Below are 24,182 nucleotides of genomic sequence, written 5' to 3' on the forward strand. Positions count from 1 at the left end.
ACACTGGCAAACATCGGCTAGATTTAGTGATCAATTTTTCAGAAAACAAAATACACACTTAATGCAGAACATTGTGACAGCAAAATGAGAGCCCAAATGAAATGTTTCCAATACAAAAGTCAATAAGAAAAGTGATGATACACTTAGCAGTGCTCACAGTACGGCACAATGAACATGAATATGAAGTTGGCTTCTTACAAGCTAATCTAAATTCCTTTTTACTTTCTATACTGTATCTCACTAGTGTCCATAACACGGCTGTGACTGGTTCTGGACCGATTCTGTAATCTCATCCTCCTGCTGTCTACTGGACCATTGTGAGGGAATCATCTACAGCTTCACGCAATTATCTCTTGGCAAAGAGACGATTTCACATCATTCAATACCCCCACCGACTCGGGCAAAAGAGTTTTGTTCAAAATTCATTCGATAGCCTCCTCCATTACTGCATGTGGGGAAAATAATCAACCCACAGACTGAACTGGAGAGACTGGAGAACAGACAGGAAAGCTGGGCGACACTGGCAGACTCTTGGAGGGGGGGCAGGGGGGGCAACTACCTAACTGGTGCCCCCATAGTTGAAAGAAGGAAAAAAGTAACAGTAGTCACTAAATTGTCTTTTGGAGTGGGAAAAATCAGACAGTCTTTAAATAAATAATGATGATGTGCTTCTAGATCAAGACATTTTTGATAAACTTAAAGTGTTTAAAACTGAGTAGCCATCTATTGGTGACCTTCTGCCCAAAAGGTGGCCTTTCCAGTAGAGTAAAAGCAGAGAATGTAGTGCTGTATGTCCTACAGATGAGAAGACATAATGAAGTGCCCGGTTGGATACCAGCTTCTCTAATAAAGCAGTGGATTATCCCACCATTGGATTAAATGTGATACAATGCCCTATAGGTGCCTTCACAGTGTGATAAACTGTATTTAATACTACAGGACAAAGTAAATTGTTGTATAATGATGCCACAATATTAATAAAACTAATTTTCATTCCTAAACCCACATCTGTTTCATCTGTAGAAGTTCACTACTGGACGGAAGTCCAGCCGAGCCAAGCCGAGAGTCACTCTTGTGGAAAAAGTAAGTGTTAGAACTCTTTACAAGTGCAGAAATGTTATTCTTCTTTGGAATGACTCATTTCCACTGTTTCTTCTCACAGGAAACTCTCTGTTTCTCTGTGAAGCAGCAGCAGGAGGGAGCTCACCACATGGTCTCGCCTCACAGTGGTGGAAAACCTGGCCTGTAGCGCCCTCTGCCTGACGCTGCTCTGCATCAACACAGTCCACCATATCTTAACTCTTTCAGACCTGAGTTATATTTCAGTGAAGGAAAAATATAAAAAGCTTTCTTTATGCCTGTAATGCGCACAAAAGAAGAATCTAATACTGTAATATAAAGTCTAATGAAATATAATTAGCCAAAATATAAAAAAATATATATATATATCCACTGTATTGGAAGCCTGTGTTTGATATTTTTATTTTATATTTGATATTGACCTTTTATGTCGCAAACCATCTTTACACAGTAAAATAAACTCTTAAGTCACATAAAATTAGCAAAAACTAGCTCTTATTACTTTGCCTCATTGGCTTTAGAGTGCTTCTGCCACACTCTTATGCCTGAGCTGCTGTTTTTTTCCAGTGACGTCCATGAACACTATTAGCATTAGCCGCTAACTGCAGTGTTAGCTCTTTCGCCATTCAGAGGTGAGTATATTAGACTGTAGTCTTCGTGTTTTTTCTCATTTTAAAACAAGCTACAAGGGACGAACCGCTAGCTGATAGCTCCCTGTTTTACCAAAACACTCAGGGTTCCTCAGTCTAGCGCTATTGGGTGGCATTTACGGCCCGCTAGCGCTGCAGTTAGCGGCTAATGCTAATACCACTGCACTTTACTGAAATCTAATTTAATCCGGTAAAATTAAATTTTTAAGTAAAAAAATGCATTTTACTGAAGGTGATGCACAATGCTGAATTTTGCAATAAATTGTGACACTTTATAAATGGTCCAAAAATGCTATAAGTTTAAAACTATAGTCTTGTGTGTTTTATTATTTTTTTTATTTGATACATTTAAATAAACAAAACATATTTGTGGTGTTTTAATCTAACTTTATGAATATTTTTGCATATATTTTTTTATTTAAATATATATATAGAATCATTTTTTTCACCTGATTTTCAATTTATTTTAACCATTATTGAGAAACATAACGTTTTTTAGGAAAAATGTAGATTATACTGAAAACGATGCACCACTGGCAGAGTTTTTAAATATAAATGTGTCATTTTTACAATAAATAAAGATGATTTAGAAATTATCTAAAAATGATCAAGAACAGAGGACAATTGATGCACCTATTTGGGCAATTTTGTTGCAAATAAGGAAAGGGGATATGTACATTTCTCAATTGATTTTTAGTGACGGGTTGGGGAGACATGTCATCTGCTGGTGTTGATCCACTGTGTTTTATTATCAAGTCTAAAGTCAGTGCAGTTTTGTTTTCCCACAAAATCTTACAGCACTTCATGCTTCCCTCTGCTACTGACAACTTTTATGGCGAGGCAGATTTCATTTTCTAGCAGGACTTGGCACTGAATTAGTGAAGTAAAATAACTTTTCAGTGAAATTCTAAGTTCTAAATTTTTAGGATGCACTAGTGTAAGTTTGGGCATGTATAAAACCAGGTGTGTCTCATGTCCTCACTAAAACTTATAACAGGTTGGAAACAAACATAAATTGTGATGAATATGGAAAACATGGTTTCTGTGTAGTGAAAACTCAGATGTTCTGCAGTAATCTGATTATAAAATATATCAACACACTCAATAAAAACAGAAAATTAATGAGACCAAACAGAAAGAATATTTTTTTTCCCCAAACCTTTATTGCAGCACTCAAACAGAAAATTTACAGTTGCTTACAGAATTGTGACAAGTCACCCAAAAGTCCCTAAAATTGCAATAACTTAGTGTGTTAGCCTATACAGCAGGATACCATGTAAACCTCTATTCATTTAAAAAAAAGCCACTGGGGTAAACTCTGTTTAGTGGACTGCAATAATAAAAACCCTCATGGATTTATTGCTGGTTGTGCGATGCCACTCGTTCCTTTGAAATATCGTAAGTAGTGAACTGCTGAATCCCACTGTTCACTTATGGCTTTAAAAAGATAACACTTTGTTTCTTTAATTACAAACATCTGCCTAAAAAGTAAAACCACAAATCTAGTTGTAAATTTTGCATTACGTAAAAGTTAATACCACTTTAAAAATTCACATTGACTGCAAAAAGTGTTGAGTAGAAAAGACCCTTATGTGTTATAGAAAAACAAAAATATTCCATAAAAGCTATATTGCATCCTCTTCAGCCACTTTTAAAACATTTATTCTGGCAGGCCCCTGCAAACAGTAACGTTCAAACAGTATAAAACTACAGGAAAGAAAGAAAGAGGAGAACTGGGGAGGTTTAATCCACAGTGACGCAGTTAGGCTAGAGATACTTATACTTGCTGTTTGGTCATGACCAGCTGCTACAATACATAATACAAGTGCAGGTAGACATTCTACTGTATAAAAACCATCCGCCATGTTCATGCTGCACTGCCCCCTAGCATTTTTGTGTGTACTGCACCTCGCTGCGTACGTATGTGAACGTGAAGTTAACAGCAAGTATATCTCTAGCCTTAGTGCCCGATTCACACTGCACAACTTTTGGGTACGACGACAGATGTTTGTACTGTTGTTTGTAATAGGAAAAAGTGGGTGTGGTTTTACACAACTGATCAGTGATAAAAGGCAACAAATTCAAAATCCGCACCTGAGTGAATGCCGATTGGCTTTGATCCGAGTCTTTTGTTGCTTTAAATGAATCAATATCTGATCATAAAAACAAAAATCTATTACAGCCAAAAATTCTAGACATTTTTTGAGCCTCTACCCAAAAGACGTGCAGTGTGAACCCGGCATAAGGAGCTAAAATTGAAACGGACAGTAGTCTCTCTCTCCTAGTTTTAGAGCTACATTATTTTTGGTGTATTTATTATATTATGACCATAAATCACACCTACAACATTATTACAAAAAATAAACTAAGCCCACTGAGGCCTGATTAAGATTTTAGAGTGGCTAAATACACCAAGCCACTTATTCTCTTATGGCTTTCTGAGCTTTCTTGGCATCTGAAACCTGGCAAGCGAATTAATCTTACATGTAGTTACAACAGCCTCTTTTTTTAAATCACATTTTTGACCATTTCTGATTAGATTTAAGACATTTCACTAGGTGAAAATGGCTTAATCCATTGGTAGGCACTTTAAATTCACTTGTTTCAAGCTTAATTTCTTGGGGGGAAAAGCTGCTGTATACCTAAAGTCCATATTTACAACATTTATTTAACACCTTCATCCTGTATAATGTGTGTATTAGTCATGTTACACAGGTTAAAGTATGTATAGGCTCATTTATAATCTCTTCAGGTATGAACATCAATATGACTTTCATATTTCGCAATTTTAATGGTTGTTAATAGCGCATGTCGCATCTTCACTAGGTAGTCAGCGCTCTCTGAGGAAAGCGCCGGCTCTCCAGCACTGATACATCAGCTAACAGAAGCCTGTGCTGGCCAGCATCACAATGGGAGTGATAAGGTTTGAGAGTGCCTCCTAGCCACCCAGAGAAAGCATGGCCTATTTGGCTCCCTCTCGGACTCCGGCTGCTGATGCAGAAGCAGAATTAAAAAGACTCAAAGACTCATAGAAATGACACTTAAACTACATTTAAGATTATTTCACTTGCCAAGTTTACAGGACTTGCAGTTTTCCCACTGAACGGTTTTGTTTGGGAAGACTCTTGTTTGGGCTTACTGTCCACAGACCCTCATAATCAAACAGCAGCTGGAGATTCTGTGAGTAACAGTAAAGCTTAGCTTACTAACGCTTAGTCAGATTACCAGTAAAGCTTCAACATGAAAAGACTGAGGTTCTCAACATGCACTCAGCCTCCATACCTACTGCATTTATACATCAATCCACCATTAACACTTCTTCATTCTAATCTCAGTTCAATCAGAAGGCAAGAAAAAACCCACCCAGCACTATGTTGCAAAAAACGTCATTGCTGTATGCTGAAACTCATTTTTGAAGAGGTTACAAATTCGTCTATATGATGAATTATTTCCTATGTATAGTTTTGGATGAAGTTATGAGACTTCTTTCTCATGCAGTAGAAAAACGTCTACAAATCCTCACATAAACGCCTTTTCAAAAAAACATCTATTCAACTTTCACTTTCAACCAAATCTACAATAAGGATGCACAGTTGTGGGAATTCTATGCAGATATCTGATATTACACAAGTACTCAAAAAATTTGAATATCATTGAAAAGTTACTTTATTTCAGTAATTTATTTTAAAATGTAAAACTCATGTATCATATAGATGAATTACACACAGAGTGATCTATTTTAAGTGTTTATTTTTTTTATTGTTTATTATTATGGCTTACAGCCAATGAAAACCCAGTGTAGTGCAGTCAGTGCAGTGTTTGTGTGGAAATCTTACAGCACTTCATGCTTCCCTCTGCTGACTACTTTTATGAAGATGAAGATTTCATTTTCCAGCAGGACTTGGCACACTGCCCACACTGCTAAAAGTAACAATTGGACTTATATAATATTCTAATTTTCTGAGACACAGATTTTTGCGTTTTCATTGGCTGTAAACCATAATCATCAACAATAAAATAAATAAACGCTTAAAATAGATCACTCTGTGTGTAATACATCTATATAATATATGAGTTTCACATTTTGAACTGAATTACTGAAATAAAGTAACTTTTCATTGATATTCAATTTTTTGAGGTGAACTACTAGATATCGGCCGATGCTAATATAAACATTTATAACTATTAGAGAAAGACTACACACACCCTGTATAACTTCAGAAATATATCAAATTCATAGATTTAAGCCGAGTTGTTATTGTTGAACAAATTGTAGTAGTGCAGCCAGCCTCACTTGGTTCTTTTCTGGCATAAAATAAATATTTCAGCAAGTATCAATTTGAAATATTAACCGATACCGATATAATTACAAGATAATTGTGCATCCTTAATTTAAACATTACTTTAAGAAACAGAACTGTTGTTTTTTTTACCATCATTTTAACGACATAGTGCTGGCTGGAAACATGCTGGAGAAATTCATGCTATGAAATATGAAATGTAACATGCCTTTTTCTGCTCGAGCTCTGTGCAAACCTGCAGTATTGGGATGATTTTGATTAAAGGAAAAATAAAAAATAAAATAAAAAATAAAATGTGAAAATGAAGTGTCGCGGAGAGATTCTGAGAAACATGGCTCAAAGGATTGTTCTGCAATTATACTTTTATACAATTGCACTCTGACATCACACACACAAAAACACACTCATACACAGCCTGGTAATTGTCTTAAGCTCTATTTGGATAGGATTAGTTTTACACGGGGAAGTGTTGTAAAGTAATTATTACCAGGTATCCTCATCCTATGATTAAGTTTACCAGAACAATAATTGATTAAACTTTTAGATTAATTTGGCAACATTTGTTGAGCTACACATACAGAAGTAGTGTGTAATGCATGCGCAACGCTGCAACATGCCAGACTTCTCAGCATGGAGTTGTAGAGGTTCCTAATGAAGTCCTGTGATAATCCATCCTATAGAGTTCCAATATTTTCATGCAATTTCTGCAGATTCTGTTGAAAACAAGTTCAATAGCATCCCACACATTTTCAATCAATGACCACGTGTCTCAAGGCGAGCTCTTGAGATTGCAGCTGTATGTGGACGAGCATTGTCCTGTTGGAATAGTGCACCAGAGTGTGCGTTCAGAAAAGTTCTGGCCACTGACTGCATGAACTTGTTAACGTAAATGTTGGGTTACCTGTAATGAAGACCAAAGGTGATCTGGCACCGCTCCTCAAGTAAAACTATTCCCGTCCAAATAGGGCTTTACCTATCCTGCCAGCATAAATTTGCCTCTGATATGCAACATTAGGAGAGTCCTTTCAATACATAACGGTAATACTACACTTAGTGAAATCACTGTCAAAGATCAGTGCAGCTTTGCATAGTACCTTCACATTAAAACAAAAACGAGTGTTTTCTACTCTAACAGACAACTCAACAGAGAGAGACAGCGATGAATTCACAAATCAGATACAACACAAAGTGAAGATAATAAAAACTGAAAAAGCAACATGTACCTCTGCTGGAATACACAGGAAATTAATCTACCACTCCTCTCGGCGAAAAACTGCTACCTTCACATCTACTCAATAAAAGGAAGAAAGAAAGACATTGGACTGGGAATTACAGTGAAGATGATCAGAAGGGAAGAAGAATGAGCAAAATCCAAAATAATAAAGACGAGAACAATTAAAACCGTTTTAAAAATGTGTACTTTGCATATACACAACACACCACATGATGTCATTCAAAATATCCGAGTGTCTAAATGGAACAAACAAAAACAGAAAAACCCTCAAAACAAAAATAAAAAAAATGCTAGTTTTATCCTTTTTTTTTTTTACTCCACGTGGAAACACCGAGCTGCTCACTCGTAGTAGAATGCCGTGCGGCTGCTTCTCTCTGCCTCTGACTCGCAGCCTCGCAATCCTTTACGTTTCTGTAAAAAAACACAAGGAGATGATTACTAAACAGATCAGACTTTTATTTATATAAAACAATCATCTGATTTATGATGAACAGGTTCACAACAGTAGATTTTCAAGATTTTAACAGTATGATAACTTAAAATATAAAGTCATATGTTAATGTTTTATGGTAGAACATTAAAGGTGGGCAATATGGTCGTAAAGTAGGATCACAATATTTCAGGTTATTTTTATGATAGCGATATTCTGGATACGACTAAACACTTAAAATATATTTAATTAATTTTAATTAGACTATACTACTGCAACAAAATAACCATTAACCTTTTATTTAGTATAAATGTAACAGTTGCAGGCTCTGTTTAGACTCAGTTTCAGACTAAACCGACGCTCACACACTAAAAAGCAACGCTTCACATGAAGATTTGGTTTCATCTACTCCAGCATAACAGTTTCAGCATCAAGTATCCATATGAAGCAGTTCCAGTATCTGCAGCTAAGCTTATTTTTGAGGCTGTGTTATTTTGCCATACCCACTTCTTCACCGTTCTTGGATTCGGGTAAACTTGTGTGGTAAAGTTCAGCAATTTCATTAGTAACACTGTGTGGTTACGACACAAGCTATCTAATTAAATTTTAACAATCATCCATCCAAACATTTATAAGCTCTTTTAACTCATTATCCCACCACTAAATCCATTCCTCACTGCTATTTTCCCCATCTATTCACAACTTTTTTTTTTTTGTTGTTGACATTACAACTGGATGAATTCCAATCTGGCTGTTTATATTGACGTATATTTGAGCATACATATTTGCAAGCAAGGTTATTTACCATTAAGCAGGGTTATTCACCATTATCCTGTATATATTTTCCACACAGAATGGCCACTGGACCACAGAGTACACATGGAGTGAGCCCTAACTTAAACACATTTGTTTTTTCAAGCATAGGCTAGTATGGGGGAGCACTTCTTTCCCCTCCCATGCATTGAGTCAGACTAACTTATGTTCTATGTATAGATTAAGTTGCATTTCAATATATCAAATACATATTGCATTTAAGACCACATATATATACGTTAACCAAATCAGAACTGAAAATGTCAGACTCAGTGTGTGTTTTTGCCATTCGCACTACTACACCTGCTGTGTAAATGCAGCCATTGTATTCAACATATTTCCAAGTTCCTATTAAAGTTTTAATACCCAAATAAATTCTTTATGCAAAGTTTTCATGTAGATAAAAGTATAAAACTGTGATTCATTTCCGAACCTGTGACTTCCTCTTCTGGGAGTTCCTCCTCAGCAGCTACCTCATCTGAAACACATCAACCCATCAGAGAACATTAGAAAAGATTTATTTTTAAAACTTTTCCCTCCACCCACTCATTACGACTCCCCATTACAGCAATGCTCCCATACACAATACACGTAAAGCCAGTAGGGCTGCAACTAATGATTATTTTGGTAGTCGACTAATCTGACGATTTTTTTTTTCCGATTAGTCGATTATTTCTGCCATCACTAAAAACGATAGAAACAGAAAACATGAGATTTAAATGTCATTTAAATATCTGAAATGTTATTTAACCGTGGAAAGTACTGATATTTAGTGATTAAATATGTAATCTGTACTGTACATTTACATTTAAATTTATGGCATTTAACTATAGTGCATATCCAGGTTACTCATATTACAGAGCTGGGCCAGGGCCAGTGATGTTAGGAGTCTTGCCCAAGGACTCTTATTGGTGTAGTGCGGCATTTTCACCCAGACCGGGAATTGAACCCCAGTGCCCCAGCCCCACATGATGCAATAGCTCACTGGCAAGTAGTGTCCACTGCATCATACCAGCCACACTGCACCACACCAACCATCTCTGGGACTTTGGTGCTGATGAGCAACATGATCTGGTATTTAATCGTCAATTTATAGTGGCAGAGGCTTAGTCTACTAAACCATTGAGATCCCTGAACCAGCACATTATTTACCAATGTGTTTTTGTTAAAATTGGACTTAAACAGTTTTCTTACCTTCATACTGACTGGGTGATTCTGTGTCTACATCTGTGTGTTGGGAGAAATGGATATAAATCATTAATAAATCAATTCAAGCACAATTAACTCTTACTGATCAATGACAATTACTTTTTTTTACTATTTTGCTATTATTTTAATAATTTTTTCAGATTATAAACATAATTTATTTTAAGGTAAAAAGATTGCATTGTGAGATTTCTCAGCTCACCTGTTTCTTCTGTCGTTTCTGAATCTGTGACCTCTGTTTCCTGTGTTTCTTCTGTATAAAAGAGTAGTTATACAGGTAGTTATTATATATCTTTTTTTTACATATATGCAACAGCAGGATACTAGGAAACAAGACTTTATTTTTATTGGAACTTAGCTGTGGATACTTCATACGGACATGCCGAACATCATGTAACATAGGACTAGTAGTAGTTTCCCATGATTTTCTTTTTTAAAATTTGAATCATTTACATGTTTCATGGTGTCAAATTTCCCCACCAACGTTTTCCTAACAGATTACTCCTTCTGGGAACACATTTTTAGATGATGGAACTTAATAACTTTTGAAAGAAATAATGAAATGTATATTGTAGTCGACAGACGTGGAAAATGCTTTGTGAGAAAATCACATGGCTACAAAAATAGTGTGTAGAGAAACTACTTCAAGTTTAGTAAACTGAAATAATAAAATTATTCTTACCATTTTCTTCTGCTATGTCTGATTCTGGCTCTTCCTCTGCCTGTTCTTCGTGAAAGGCTTCATCCTGTTCTGTTTCAGCCTCCTCTACGGGTTCTTCAGGAGCTGCCTCCACTTCTACTGCCTCTTCAACAGGGGCTGCCTCTTCGACCTCTTCCTCTACAGGGACATCCTCCTCAATTACTTCTTCAACAGGAGCAGCCTCGTCAACCACTTCTTCAACTGGCTCCTCCACCTGGACAGGCTCTTCAACTGGCTCCTCCACCTGGACAGGCTCTTCAACTGGCTCCTCCACCTGGACAGGCTCTTCAACTGGCTCCTCCACCTGGACAGGCTCTTCAACAGGTTCTTCTACTGGAGCAGACTCCTCAACTGCCTCTTCCACTGGAGCAGCCTCTTCAACTGCCTCTTCCACTGGAGCAGCCTCTTCAACTGCCTCTTCCACTGGAGCAGCCTCTTCAACTGCCTCTTCCACTGGAGCAGCCTCTTCCACTGGAGCTGCCTCCTCAACTGGAGCTGCTTCTTCCACTGGCTCTTCCACTGGATCAGCCTCCTCAACTGCCTCTTCCACTGGAGCTGCCTCCTCAACTTCTTCTTCCACTGGCTCTTCCACTGGAGCAGCCTCCTCAACTGCCTCTTCCACTGGAGCAGCCTCCTCAACTGCTTCTTCCACTGGAGCAGCCTCCTCAACTGCTTCTTCCACTGGAGCAGCCTCCTCAACTGCCTCTTCCACTGGAGCAGCCTCCTCAACAGCCTCTTCCACTGGAGCCGTTTCCTCAACTGCCTCTTCCACTGGAGCAGCTTCCTCCACTTCTGATTCTTCCTCTACAACTTCAGGTTCTTCCTCAGGAACTTCTTCCACCTCTGGTTCTGTTTCAGCGACTTCCTCCTCCACTGTTTCAGGCTCCTCCTCCACTGCTTGAGGCTCTTCCTCCACAGCCTCAGGCTCTTCCTCCACAGCCTCAGGCTCTTCCTCCACAGCCTCAGGCTCTTCCTCTACAGCCTCAGGCTCTTCCTCTACAGCCTCAGGCTCTTCCTCCACAGCCTCAGGCTCAGGCTCCTCCTCTACAGCCTCTGGCTCCTCCTCCACAGCCTCAGGTTCTGTAATAAATCAGTTTTCATTTGATTAGTTTTAAATATTTTAAAACTATTTTATAGTGTTGAAAACAACTAGAACCAGAAACTAGAAAATACTCAAACCTGGTGGAGACTGGGCTGTTTCCTTAACTTCAGCAGCTTGAATGTCCTCCTCTACAACAGGTTCGGGGTCTGATGGTGCTGTGACGACAGAAAAAAATATGTGAGAAATCTCAAAATAAGCTTTGAAGGATCTACAGATTTAGGGTATTTTTACAACTGATTGACTGGACCATTATCAGAGCCAAGATTTAAGTGTTTGTTACATTTGGTCCAGTTAGGGTTACTATATCCGTTCATCACCACCTACATGAGCAGTCAATGATTGCTTTGAAGAATGTTTTCAGTTCAGTGAATTGCCCTTCAGGGTGGTGCGCCAAATTCTGCGTCCCTGCCAGAATCCGACTCCCCTCTAGTGCAGGAAGATCCCGCATCAGAATAAGTAAAAAAAAATCCCCTATTATCCTTTTATTTCTATTTATAAATAAGGGTTAATCTACAGTCACAGTAGATACAGCATTCACCAGAGTAACCTCTTGTACCCATACTGCTGTGTAACATGCCTGCAGACCAAGGGGAGTCAGATTTCAGCACATCACAGCAAGTCATCTATCTAGAGGTGTTCTCACACTGCAGATGAACCAAGACCACTTCTACGGACCAGACTATGGTTTGCAGCAACTTTTACACCTGCTATTTTGTTTCAGATTAAACTGAAAAGCATGTAAAGCACTAAAGGGGACTGAATACTTTTATACAGCACTGCTATCCTTCGCTTGTGACCTTAACAACATCCCTTTATGATACCCTTCTAACCTTGTCCTTGAACACTTGTTTTAGATATCAGTAAAAAGCAGAGTTTGCACTTGTCTTTTGCAGTACAGCAAACATTGTATACTGTATTTCACTTTTATGCATGTAAAAACAGGGGAAACATTACAATTTAGCTTAAGAGGGGCTAATTTAACAAATGTTGAAGAGTTACAAAAATGGTTTTGGAGGACAGGAACGTGCATTGTATGGGGCTGACTGCTATAGATGCCTGTTTTTCATTGTTCACTTTGTGATAAAAGCATCAAATTTGCCACAAAACAATCCGTGTATCATTCGTTCATTTGATATTCAATTGAGAATCAAAATCGGAAAATTAAAAAACCAATTCGTTTTTTCGTTTTTGAATATAATACCAAAAAACGAATAACGGCTTGTATTTTGTATTTTTATTTGGTTATCCAAACAAAAATTGGAAATTTAAAAAACGGACCAGGAGCCGAATTTGATTTTGATTTTGAACTTGACCCATTTGTGTGCCCCGGAAGTTACTGATTTGTTTATTCTTGGTGGGTTTCTGTTGCGCGGGAGTTCACTGCAGTGTTATCTACACAGTCTGTATTGCTGTAGGCAGCATGGCCGGACTGGAACCACATTCTGGCCTAATTAAAGATCTTTTTGAAGGTGGTAAGACGCATGAAGAGATTTCGTGCACGTTGCAGCAAATGGGGATCCAGCGATGTTCTGCAATGAGTGTTAGAAGGTTCTGTGTTCAACACGACCTTAAGCGAAAAAGACATGTATCGAACACAGAATTGGAGAGGGCCGTTGAGGATGGAGAGTTTTATCTTGTTCAGAGGAACTAAACGCGTTGCAGTGAAAGAAGACGATATGACAACAGAAAAAATCGGCAGGATCTTTCAGGTGTTTGTCTAACGTTCCGTAGCTAAATGTCATATTTAGTAGGCGGCAATTCACAGAATAACATTAACTAAATATGACATTTAGCTACGGAACGTTAGACAAACACCTGAAAGATCCTGCCGATTTTTTCTGTTGTCATATCGTCTTCTTTCACTGCAACGCGTTTAGTTCCTCTGAACAAGATAAAACTCTCCATCCTCAACTCCATCCAAAGCCTACAGCAATACAGACTGTGTAGATAACACTGCAGTGAACTCCCGCGCAACAGAAACCCACCAAGAATAAACTAATCAGTAACTTCCGGGGCACACAAATGGGTCAAGTTCAAAATCAAAATCAAATTCGGCTCCTGGTCCGTTTTTTAAATTTCCAATTTTTGTTTGGATAACCAAATAAAAATACAAAATACAAGCCGTTATTCGTTTTTTGGTATTATATTCAAAAACGAAAAAACGAATTGTTTTTTTAATTTTCCGATTTTGATTCTCAATTGAATATCAAATGAACGAATGATACACGGATTCAAAACACCATCTAGACCTATTATTTCCAAAAAGCACATTAGTCAAAAAAACAATATGGGCCACCATTTTCCAAGATGGCCCCATTTCTATGTGTTTGTTTTCCCCGAGTTATCAAATTTGGATAATAAATGATCTTGGTGTCGAAATTGGTGTCGAAATAGAATGGTAATTTAATTCTATTCTAAATTGTGGGATGTTATTAGGCCAATTCATTGTATAAATAGTGTGTTTTTGGCACTGATTTAAATTTTGGCCCAGATCACAATATGTTTAACAATTTGCCTGAAAACCTTTATTTTACATTTAACATGTTGTTCAAAACGTCTGCTTCTGGAAAATGCACTTAATATGTGTAACTGTAGCGCTACAAGACCAGTCTTGCTTGTTATTTTTGGTGAAATTACTGGAAAATATAGCTAATCTGGTCTGGTATCTGATTGCCATTAACCTCTAAGAGGAACTTAGGTTTAATTTACGTGATATCAGCCTGGAATGAGGGTCTTAAAAACTATGATGACACCCTCTACGTGTTGCCTACATTAGCCTTTAGCTTAAACCTGAGAAATTACCCACAATCCCTATTCTCAGACTGACTAAGTGAAGGGCTAAAATACCTAATTAACGACCATAGAACTGACAGATTACCTTATAGTGTGTTTACTGAGCACAAGGGCAGTATGTTTTTTCATTCACAGCAGATTGGTGTATGGGGCAAGACTTGCTTATCATTGCAGTCAGAGCGTGTACACAAGATAAACTGCTCAGATTCTCAAACCACTATTCATCCATCAGAGAAAAAACAGTGCAGATGACACACTTTGGTCCATCCCCTGCTTTAAAATGTTAATATTTGACTTTTCTTAAGATAAAGTCTCATCACAAAGGTGTGCGCTAGTCGGCTCAATGTCCAACTTTGCAGTTTTAAGGGCATTTTCACACCTGAAAGTCCAGTCTAATGTCCAAACCCTGTTTCATGTGTTTGTTAGATTGTGTTTGTTACATTTAGTGGGCAGACTCTCCCTATACTTAACACTGATTGTTTTGTAGAATGATGTCTGTTCCAGGTGTTGTGCTTAATTCTGCATCAATGCCAGTATCTGACTCCCTGACTGCTGCAGGGGAATGAATGAAACAAATTCTCCTCCGATTTCTTTAACTGCTGTTTACAAATAAAGGTTAATCTACAGTTACAGTAGATACAGGAGTCACCAGAGTAATCTGTTGTACCCAAACTGCTGCATGATATGCCTGTACACCAATGGGAGTTGAATTTCGGCAGAACAATGCTTCTTTTTCATGTCCATGTCCATCTGGAACCCACCCAAATCTTATTTTTAAGGTTATTAACCTGTTTTTAATTAGCATTCAAATTAATTATATATATGAACTATTTATAAATAAATAAATCTTCAGCTAATCTTAAACTGATTAGCTAAACTGGATACTTATATACAGAATTTATGCTAATTTTACCTTCTTCAGCAGGAGCTGCAGGGTGCTCTTCTCCAGCAGGTGAAGTCACAGGGACAGGCTTTTCTTTCAGTCCTGAGGGTTATACAGGTGCGTGGAGATACATGAGGCACAGTCATAATGTATAGAATGATTTTTGTGCTGACGGGATTTGAATTTTAGAAATCAAAGTAATTTTTACCCAATATGAAATGAATAAAAATGAATATAAAAGTATAATGCTAAGATAGCTCTGTCTGAAGTTAAACATGTATTACACAGCTTATATATGCTTTTAAGACCTCAATTTTAATGCAGTTCAACTAAATTTAAAAAGCATTGTGCAGCATGTTTGTACTCTTTTTTAAATTTCACACTTTAAATTTACTTAAGTTTTATTTAATTCCAAAATTAAAAAATTAAAAGACAAATTTCAAATCCTATTGGCACAAAAATCATAGTAAAGCTATTACAATCATACCCACATTTACCATGTTACTCATAACATAAATGTAATGTAGACATACTTTACTAATATAGACTGATATTTGGTTTACTTTTGCCCCACAACTCTTTATTTATAGAATAAAGTAATAAAGAAAATAGAAAATAGTAATAAAGACAGGGATGGGAAAAAAGAGAGAAAATAAATAGAATATACAGTCGAGAGAGAGAGTATAATGTGGATTATAATAAAATCTGTAGCTATAAACTATTTATTTCTTGTTCTCATGTCAATGCAAAAGATTTTTTTGTGGTTCTTCAATCAACAACAGTCAATAAGCAACAGTCCAGACATTGAAACGTCACAGATAAACACTTTATTATTAACAGGACATCACAAAAACGGATCCTTTTCATTTTTAAAACAATGAATCAGTGTACAAATATCTTAAAACAGGTCAAAGACCAAAATAAAGCCAGGGAGCTGTCTTTCAAAAGGACAGAACATCAGCAGAAGCAGAAAGGACTACATTATAAGAGTAATTAAGCATTTAGCACCTTGCCTGTTATTCAACTCTCAGTCCTTCGAGACCTGTGTACAGTCACTTGTGTATTTCACAGAGCAGCTAAACCCGTTTCCCCATCTGACATGTCAAACATGAGCATTCAGTATGACCCTGTTCACTCCTGGCATTAAGATGTTTCCAGGGTGATCTGATCATAAAGTGTGCAGCCCGAAGTGTGAACAGGTTTGAAAAGAATAGTGTGTTTTTATATATACATATTATTATTGTAGTGTGAATGCCAAAGCCTGTCCACAATAACTGCATCTCTCCCACTATTATTAATATTCTCTATCCACTGTTATTATCAAATATACGTAACAACTGCAATACAAAAAAACAAGTATTTTGCAGTTTTTCTTCTTTCTTATCATGTATCATTGTTACATAAATTACATATATTGCATACATATAATATTTATAATAGTTTATAATTTATAATAATAATTGATAATTATTGGTGAATGTCTAGCTTTCAAAAGAAAAAGCAATTACGAAACAGTAGGTAAATGATCTTTTAAAAATAGCACAGTACAGCGTTTTTTGTAATTTACATTTTGAAAATGTAATAAAATCGCAATTACAAAACTCTGTAGAGAGCTTTGAATTTAAATAGATGGTGAAGACACAGCAGCCGGCCTCACTGGAGTGCTTTAGCAGTGATGCTAACAGGCAGGTTGAAGGAGGAAACTAACAGAGGAAAGGGTTGCTAACAGGAAAGCAGCTGGCCTTGGCTGGGCCAGAGAGGTTTAGCTGCTATGCTAACAGAGACAGCAGCTGCCCTCGGCTGGGCCAGAGAGGTTTAGCTGCTATGCTAACAGAGACAGCAGCTGGCCTCGGCTGGGTCAGAGAGGTTTAGCTGCTATGCTAACAGAGACAGCAGCTGGCCTCGGCTGGGTCAGAGAGGTTTAGCTGCTATGCTAACAGAGACAGCAGCTGGCCTCGGCTGGGTCAGAGAGGTTTAGCTGCTATGCTAACAGAGACAGCAGCTGGCCTCGGCTGGGCCAGAGAGGTTTAGCTGCTATGCTAACAGAGACAGCAGCTGGCCTCGGCTGGGATGGAGCAGTTTAGCAGAAATTCTTTATGTTAGAACAGAGACACTAATAAAAGATTGTAGCTAGATTGTATCCACAACTCTGCGATGCACTGCAGTTTAAACTGCAAAGGCGGGGAAGGTGTGGGCTGCTGATGCCAACCTTGCACAATGTGCAGTTACTTTTCTGGGGAGGTGCGTGTCAGCTACAGCCTTAACAGAGACAGCAGTTTGCCTCAGCATTTTAGCTGCAATGCTAACAACCCTGTTGAGGATGCTTATGAAGACCACAGCTGGGCTCGGCTGGGATGCTAACAGCTGAGCTCAGAGTGCTAAAAAGACACAATGCTAACAGACAACTGGCTTAACACGCTTTATCTGCACCATTAACTGTTGTTACAGGTTGATGTCCCTGTGTGTTCCTAACATTTCGGATATCTTTTTGGCTCTGTTTTGTATCTTTGTATCCAGTGCGGCAAATATTTTTGGTTGCCAAATATTTAGTGCAATAAATTTGTGACCAGATCACCCAGAACGCATGTTAATGCCAGGTGTGAACAGGGCTCATGTGTATGGAGGGATTTTTGTGCCATCAGGATTTTAATTAGAATTTTTTTAAACCTGAATTTGAACATGAACACTTGGTGTTGAACTAGATCTATCCAAAACCTGTACTGCACAGTTAAATATGTATTTAAGACTGCTTTTAATAGTTAAACTGAATTAAATTTAACTGACTCTTCATTTTTTTAAATCGTTAAACTAGAATATAATTTCTATTAGAAAAAAATCTAATTCTAATCTAATACCGGCACAAAGATCATTCCATACACGTCTGACCAAATATCAAGAAGAGCAGAAATTTTCCGAAACATTTGACTCATGAGCTGTTCTTCACATTAAAGACGAGTTACGGTTTCTTTTTTGGCTTTTTTGCTTCTTTTCCTTTGCCCTCCTTCTCAGCTTTTTTGCTCTCAGTGTCGGCAGCCTTATCAGTGGCTTTCTTCTCCTTCTCTTTTTCTTTCTCCGGCTTTTCTTTCTCTTCAAATTTTTCCGTCTTTGCCTTCTCCGCCATTCTCTCCCTCTCCACCTTCTCCCTCCTGATCCTCTCCATAGCCTTCTCCACATCCTCCTTCTCTATCCTCTCCCCCTCCTCCCTCAGCCGAGCCTCGGCTCTCTCCCAGGCCTTGGCCTCCGACTCCTCCCTGACCCGGTCCAGGGCCTTCTCCTCCTCCTCCTTGGCGATGATGCTCCTGACCTCGGCCAGGGCCAGCTTAGCGATCTTGCGGGCCTCTATTCTCTCGTGGATGATGGTGAGCTGCTGTTTCAGAGCTTCTCTCAACTTCAGCCCGGCGTCTTTGGCCTGAGACGGCTCTGGGGAGTGAAAGCCTCGGTTGCTGATGTGATCACTGCAGCTGAATTTAAAAAAGCCACAATGCAAACACTCAAGGCTCAATCCACACGGCTATTAGTTTAAACAAGTCGAGTTGGTCAGTTTCAAACAAGCGATTCTTTGTTAGGATAATTCCTCATGTGATATTATGGAGTATTGGTTTACTCTACACAAAGCAGTATGTGGTTATTTTATGCAATATAATTAATTACACTATCACACACACGATTAACACGAGTTAAGTGGCCAAATGTTAGAACATTCACTCTATATGCTAGATAAAAACATCATCTGCCATAAAGCTCCATACATGTAAACAATACTACCTAGCCCACATGCTGCTTTACTAGTAATCAGACCCACCCCAGTCACCACTGATCTAAAGACTAGACTTAAAACTAGCCAAACAAGCTACATTCCCATAATAAATGCAGCAAAATGCTTTTTTTTGTCTGAAAATCAAACATTCAGCAAAAGGCCAAATACTGAATATTAAGAAGCCCAAATTTATTTTTGTCTTGCTTTTCAAAGAGCAATTGTTAATTTGTTGAACACGTAACCTTCTTTATAGCCCAACAGACAATGCAACAATACATTTAACCGAAAATAGTACCGCTCTACTAATACATTTACCTCAGTATAGCTATTTTAATGATAGATCTACCTCAGTACTGCTACTATAATCATAAATGAATCGCATCAGTGCTACTCAAGTCACAAGTGAGAGGAATTTACCATAGGAAAAACAGTCTTTTAGTAAACAAACAAATGCTTAGGCTCAGTTAGGTTAGCTAACGCTATTTTTTTAGCCCTTACAGCTTGCGTTGGCCTGCCTGACACAGCCTCCAAAATATATATATAAAATATATTGTTTCATTGTTGGCCTAAATTATTCAGCCTTTTTACTCAACCTAACAAACACCAAAGGGCTTCCTATCAGTTAAGAGCAGTTGCCAAATATTCAGTGCATTCATATTTTTACAATCCTGTAAATATACGTAAAAAAATTATAATGATATGCCCTCATACATTACTGGACACTGGGAAAACAGGAAAAACATGCATGTTTTGCAGTTCTGTGAATCATTAGCAGTGAGTAAATGACAAACTGAGCCAAGATCTCAAACACAACATGCAATAAAATCCAAACCCTCACATCACAGCCCACACTGAAGGCTAGCTTAAGTGCTAGTACAGAATACCTCTCATCTTGGACAAATCTCTCGGCTTCTCATCTGTTACATGAGAAAAACAAAAACAGCAAATTTTAACAAGTACGCTCAGATCTGTCAACTCCATCAGTGTGCATCGCCAAGCAGCTTCTTTACTAGAAAGTTTACAGAGCTGACCATCCAAACAGTGTAATCCCCCATCTTTCATCTTTTCATGCATTCCTTAGACGCACAGCGCCAGGAGCACTCTGTTCAACCATGTGTAACATACGTCCCATTGTTCAAACGCACCCAGATTAACCAGATTAATGCCCTTTCCACATACATGTTTTTTCCTGAGTAGTAGGGAAGTTACGGTAACATGGAAACCAAACATGAGCAAAATGCAGAATACCAAGCAAAACAGCTACATTTTTCAAAGAACAAGCTTTAAGATTTAAAAACTACAATTAAAATTTTTATTATTACTTTAAACCCCCAGAAGTTCAACAGATTTACCTCAGCAATGCCACTCGCACATTTAGCTAGCTAGCTAGCTAGCTACCACAGCAGTACAGTTTGTTACATTTACCTCAGAAGTGCTTTTCTAATAATAGCTTTACTGAAACAGTTCAATTTTAGAAACAAATGTAGCTAGCTAGCTCAGCAGCGCTATTTTAGCTAAATGTCTCAGTCATTTACACAGAGAAAGGCAGCCTTTTGAGAAACAGATAAATGCTAAAGCTAGTCAAGTTAGCTAATTATTTTTATAAAATACTGCCTATAAACCCAGTAACTCAGAAAACACAAACATCTGCACATGAATTCCAACATTCAATCAATCAGTCATCCTTATTTTACCCTTCCCCAGTATCCTCAGTACTGTTTCAGAGGTCATGTTAACTGTCTGTGCAAATAGTTGCACCCTGGCCATAAAGAATCATACATAAAGTAAACAGATCCATTGTGTAGAGTTTTTCCAAGCTTTTTACTTGCTTAAAAGAGGTTTGGACCTGGATCTCTGTTTTGACTTTTGGTAGCAAGGCCCCTTTGCAGTTAATTTCCCAAATAAATAGCAAAAACAAAAATGGTTAGCAAATTAGCAAAACAGTATTGTAATGGTAAATTGCTTCATATGAGTTGTTCCCACACCTAAATATTTTCCAAGATTAAACACAATAAATTGAACATAGAAGATGATCATTTTTGTGGACACAAGATTTTTTAAAATATTTTTTTATTGGCATGTAGGATGTTTTTGTTGACAGTAACAGAAATCTGGGGTTCAGGACAGCAAAGCGCTGCCGTATACTAAACACTGGGAATGCATCCACTTGTTCTTCCTGTATAAATAATTTCTGTGCATGTTCTTTCATCTGACTTTAAAATGATACATTTTCAGATATGACGATGAATAAATATGAGCTTAGGGCTGGACAATAATTTGTTTTCTATATTTCGCAACAGAAAATATTTTAACAACAGCGATATGATTTTTTTTTACAATTCTAGATTTTTATAAGCACTTAGAACTCCTGCTAAAGGGCCAAACCTTCATAACTAAAGATCAGAGTAAATTATATATTAAATACACATCATATTAAACAACCATTCATCAATGGTCAGCAATCCATTCAGCTAAGAAAATAGTTAGCATTGTGGCTAATATGATTTTCTAGGTTTCGTATAAAGGGTCATTTATAAGCTTCATATATAAGCCAGATCGTATTAATGAACAGATAAATAACTAACAAACAATAAATGACATAAAACTTTATTATTTTTTTCTCTGCTTAGTAAACATTTGATCAAAATATGGTCAAATATCTAACTTCTGTAAATATTTCCAGCTTAAATTAAGACATATTTGAGTAATCTAGGATCTTATAAAAATCTTTGGAACATCCTTGTAATTCATAGATAAATAAAGGAATGTTAAACTATCAGAAATTGGCCTGGTGTTGTTGCAGTCAGTTCAGTGCATTCAAGCTGAGCACAAAGGGCAGGACAACTTAGGTTTCTGTGGCATGGCAACATCCATCCATATTAGAATTACATAGAATTTACAGAAATCAAATATATTGTGATATGATTTTTTTCCCCAATATTGTCCAGTCCTATACAAACTTAAAGATTCCCGGAAGAAAGGGGAGACTGAGGTAAGCATGACTTTGCAACTTCTATTATAAACATAAATCATCCAAAGTCATCTTCTCGGATAGCTCAGCTCATCCTCTTTACTCAAGGTAAGCTCAGGAACACAAAGCAAAAAGTAACTCAGTTGTTACATGAAGATTTCTGAAAGGACGAGGTACCTGAATCCACAATTATTGCTGTTTTTATCTTGTAAAGTGTGCTTATGATTAAACCAAGTTACCTAAACCACAAGAACAGAAGAAGTTGAATAATGGGCTCAATTAACATTAACGTAACGCAAAGAAAATGACAGATTCACGTAAACTGGATGCACGAAATGAGGAAACATAAAGAACATTGTTCAAAAATCAGTGTTATACATTCTGGAATGATATGTGGTAGTGATAGTAGGAATTATCTATATAATTTGCAGGTATAGGCAATAGTATACAGCTAAAGGGAAAAAGTGAACCTTGATTAGCTGGATTTCAGCACTGATTACTAATAAAATGTTGTTAGATCCTTATTCAAGGGTATTACAGACAACCACAATTGTAACAAAAAAAGAAAAAAAAAACTGGTTATACTGTTTATAAATGTCCTATATAAAAGTGAGCCTCTGTGCAAGATCGAACTGGTGAAAGATAGATGCACAAATGAAACATTTGTAATTTCCACAGGTTTTGCCAGTGTTAGGAAAAAAAAAATAAACCCACCAATATTGCTTAAAAATTAATTATTCAGCCAAACAGCAACATGCTTTTTGCCATTTTCAGTCAAATTATTTTGTTCAGTATATAATAGCATATATTTGGAGAATTCCTAGCAAAATGTGCATAAATTAATAGTAATAAATTGTGTTTTTTTTACAGGTGCTTCGCATATTAAATAAAATGCACACAACGCTTGGTTAGACAGATCCATTATTCTCAAGAATGACTGGAAAAGGCTACAAAAACATTGCTCAAGACAGGGAATTACATAAAAGCCAAACACTAATTCAGCACAAATGCATAGCACCTTTGGTCAGTTTCTCAGAAAGAGATTAGGATTAGTCCTAGAGTAAATCTTTCTTTCAGTGGTAAAGCTCCATGCATGTGTAATTCAAGACTAAGCTTAGTCTTAAATCAGTCCTACTCGGGAAACTGCCTCAATACTGAAAGCTAGGACCAAAGACTCATTCCAACTATGAAGCATGGTGGAGGAAGCATCAAGCTTACAAAGCTCCGAGTTGTATTTGGAATGGTCCACAAAATCCTCTGTGGATGTTTATTAAATGTGCTCTATAAAAGACATGAACAGTAATGACCAGATATGTGTTAATAATTATATTTAAACATTGTCTAAATAAGCTTAAGTAGTAATCGATGCAGAAATCCAGGTAATATCAAAAAGTGTTCTTACTTTTTCTTGTATCTGTATAACCGTACACTGTAAATACTGTTACAAAAGAATGGCATCAGTGCATAAACGATACAGCCTTGTTATTCACACAGGATATTTACAGAGCTGAATATTCCCATGGACATCTTCGTTTGGGTTGTTAGGTCCTCTGAGGTGACTGTTGGTAAACTCCCCGACCGTTTCCTCCGTCACGCTCTGACAACAGACTCTGAGTCTAGGGAATTTACTCTCCCGTGATAAAGTGCGTTCGTCGTGTCAGAAAGCGCAGCTACTGGTTCTGAAGGCCTAAAATCACACACGTCTTTTGACCCTGAACCCCGTCAGTCTGTGACGTGCCAGCAACGTCCTCTGCCGCCGCATCCGATTCTTCGTCCTCTACCGTTTCAAACGGACTCATTACATCATAAAGGAAGGTGAAGAAGCCTTGAAACCAATCAGAGCTCTCCTCCGCTAAAATATCGAGCACTTCCTCGAGAGACTCAGAGTTCTCTTTGCTGCCATCTTTGGTCAGCCCTACGCAAATGGGGAAACAGAGAGGGAAAAGGAGAGGAAGAGAAAGAGAGAAAAAGGGAGAGTGGTGGAGCGAGGAGGTGGAGGAAGAGGAGTGAAAGTTGGATGCAGGTTTAGTAGACAAGGAAACTGGTGCATCTAAAGAAGCAGCTAAAGATAAGGCAGCTTAAAGTAAAGACTAGAGGGGAAAGGAATTAGAGGACAAGGTAGGGCTGGACAACTAATTTAATACCAATAATATATATTGTGACAGAAAAAGTGTCAATAGTAGTACCGTATTTTACGGACTATATGTCTTTTATCTGGTCTATTTTCATACATAAGGTGCACCGGATAATAACGTGCATTTT

General features: G+C 37.6%; 1 protein-coding gene and 1 long non-coding RNA gene across 8 annotated transcripts in view; one reads left to right on the forward strand and one right to left on the reverse strand.

The window, feature by feature from the left end:
- Window positions 1-2,871: 2,871 nt before the first annotated feature.
- The window catches only part of asph (aspartate beta-hydroxylase), a 37,484-nt gene continuing 16,173 nt past the window's right edge, over window positions 2,872-24,182 (reverse strand). For 2 of the 6 annotated variants that reach the window (XM_049467496.1, XM_049467501.1), the window contains exons 5-11: window positions 15,223-15,294; window positions 11,594-11,671; window positions 10,397-11,494; window positions 9,917-9,967; window positions 9,703-9,735; window positions 8,942-8,986; window positions 2,872-7,676 (exon numbers count right to left, since the gene is read on the reverse strand). In XM_049467496.1, the coding sequence (XP_049323453.1) occupies window positions 7,669-7,676; window positions 8,942-8,986; window positions 9,703-9,735; window positions 9,917-9,967; window positions 10,397-11,494; window positions 11,594-11,671; window positions 15,223-15,294 (1,385 nt within the window). In that variant the 3' untranslated portion in view covers window positions 2,872-7,668. The remainder of the gene's footprint in view (window positions 7,677-8,941; window positions 8,987-9,702; window positions 9,736-9,916; window positions 9,968-10,396; window positions 11,495-11,593; window positions 11,672-15,222; window positions 15,295-24,182) is intronic. The other 4 variants (XM_049467498.1, XM_049467497.1, XM_049467500.1 and 1 more) reach the window with 4 other exon arrangements.
- Window positions 16,894-17,303, forward strand: LOC125782701 (uncharacterized). 2 transcript variants are annotated; one of them, XR_007425444.1, is made up of 3 exons: window positions 16,894-16,952; window positions 17,006-17,111; window positions 17,218-17,303. It is a non-coding gene; the product is annotated as an uncharacterized LOC125782701 (long non-coding RNA). The 2 variants fall into 2 exon arrangements; XR_007425443.1 differs by having other exon boundaries at window positions 17,059-17,164.

The sequence above is a fragment of the Astyanax mexicanus genome, chromosome 18 (assembly GCF_023375975.1).
Source record: "Astyanax mexicanus isolate ESR-SI-001 chromosome 18, AstMex3_surface, whole genome shotgun sequence".
NCBI lineage: Eukaryota > Metazoa > Chordata > Actinopteri > Characiformes > Acestrorhamphidae > Astyanax > Astyanax mexicanus.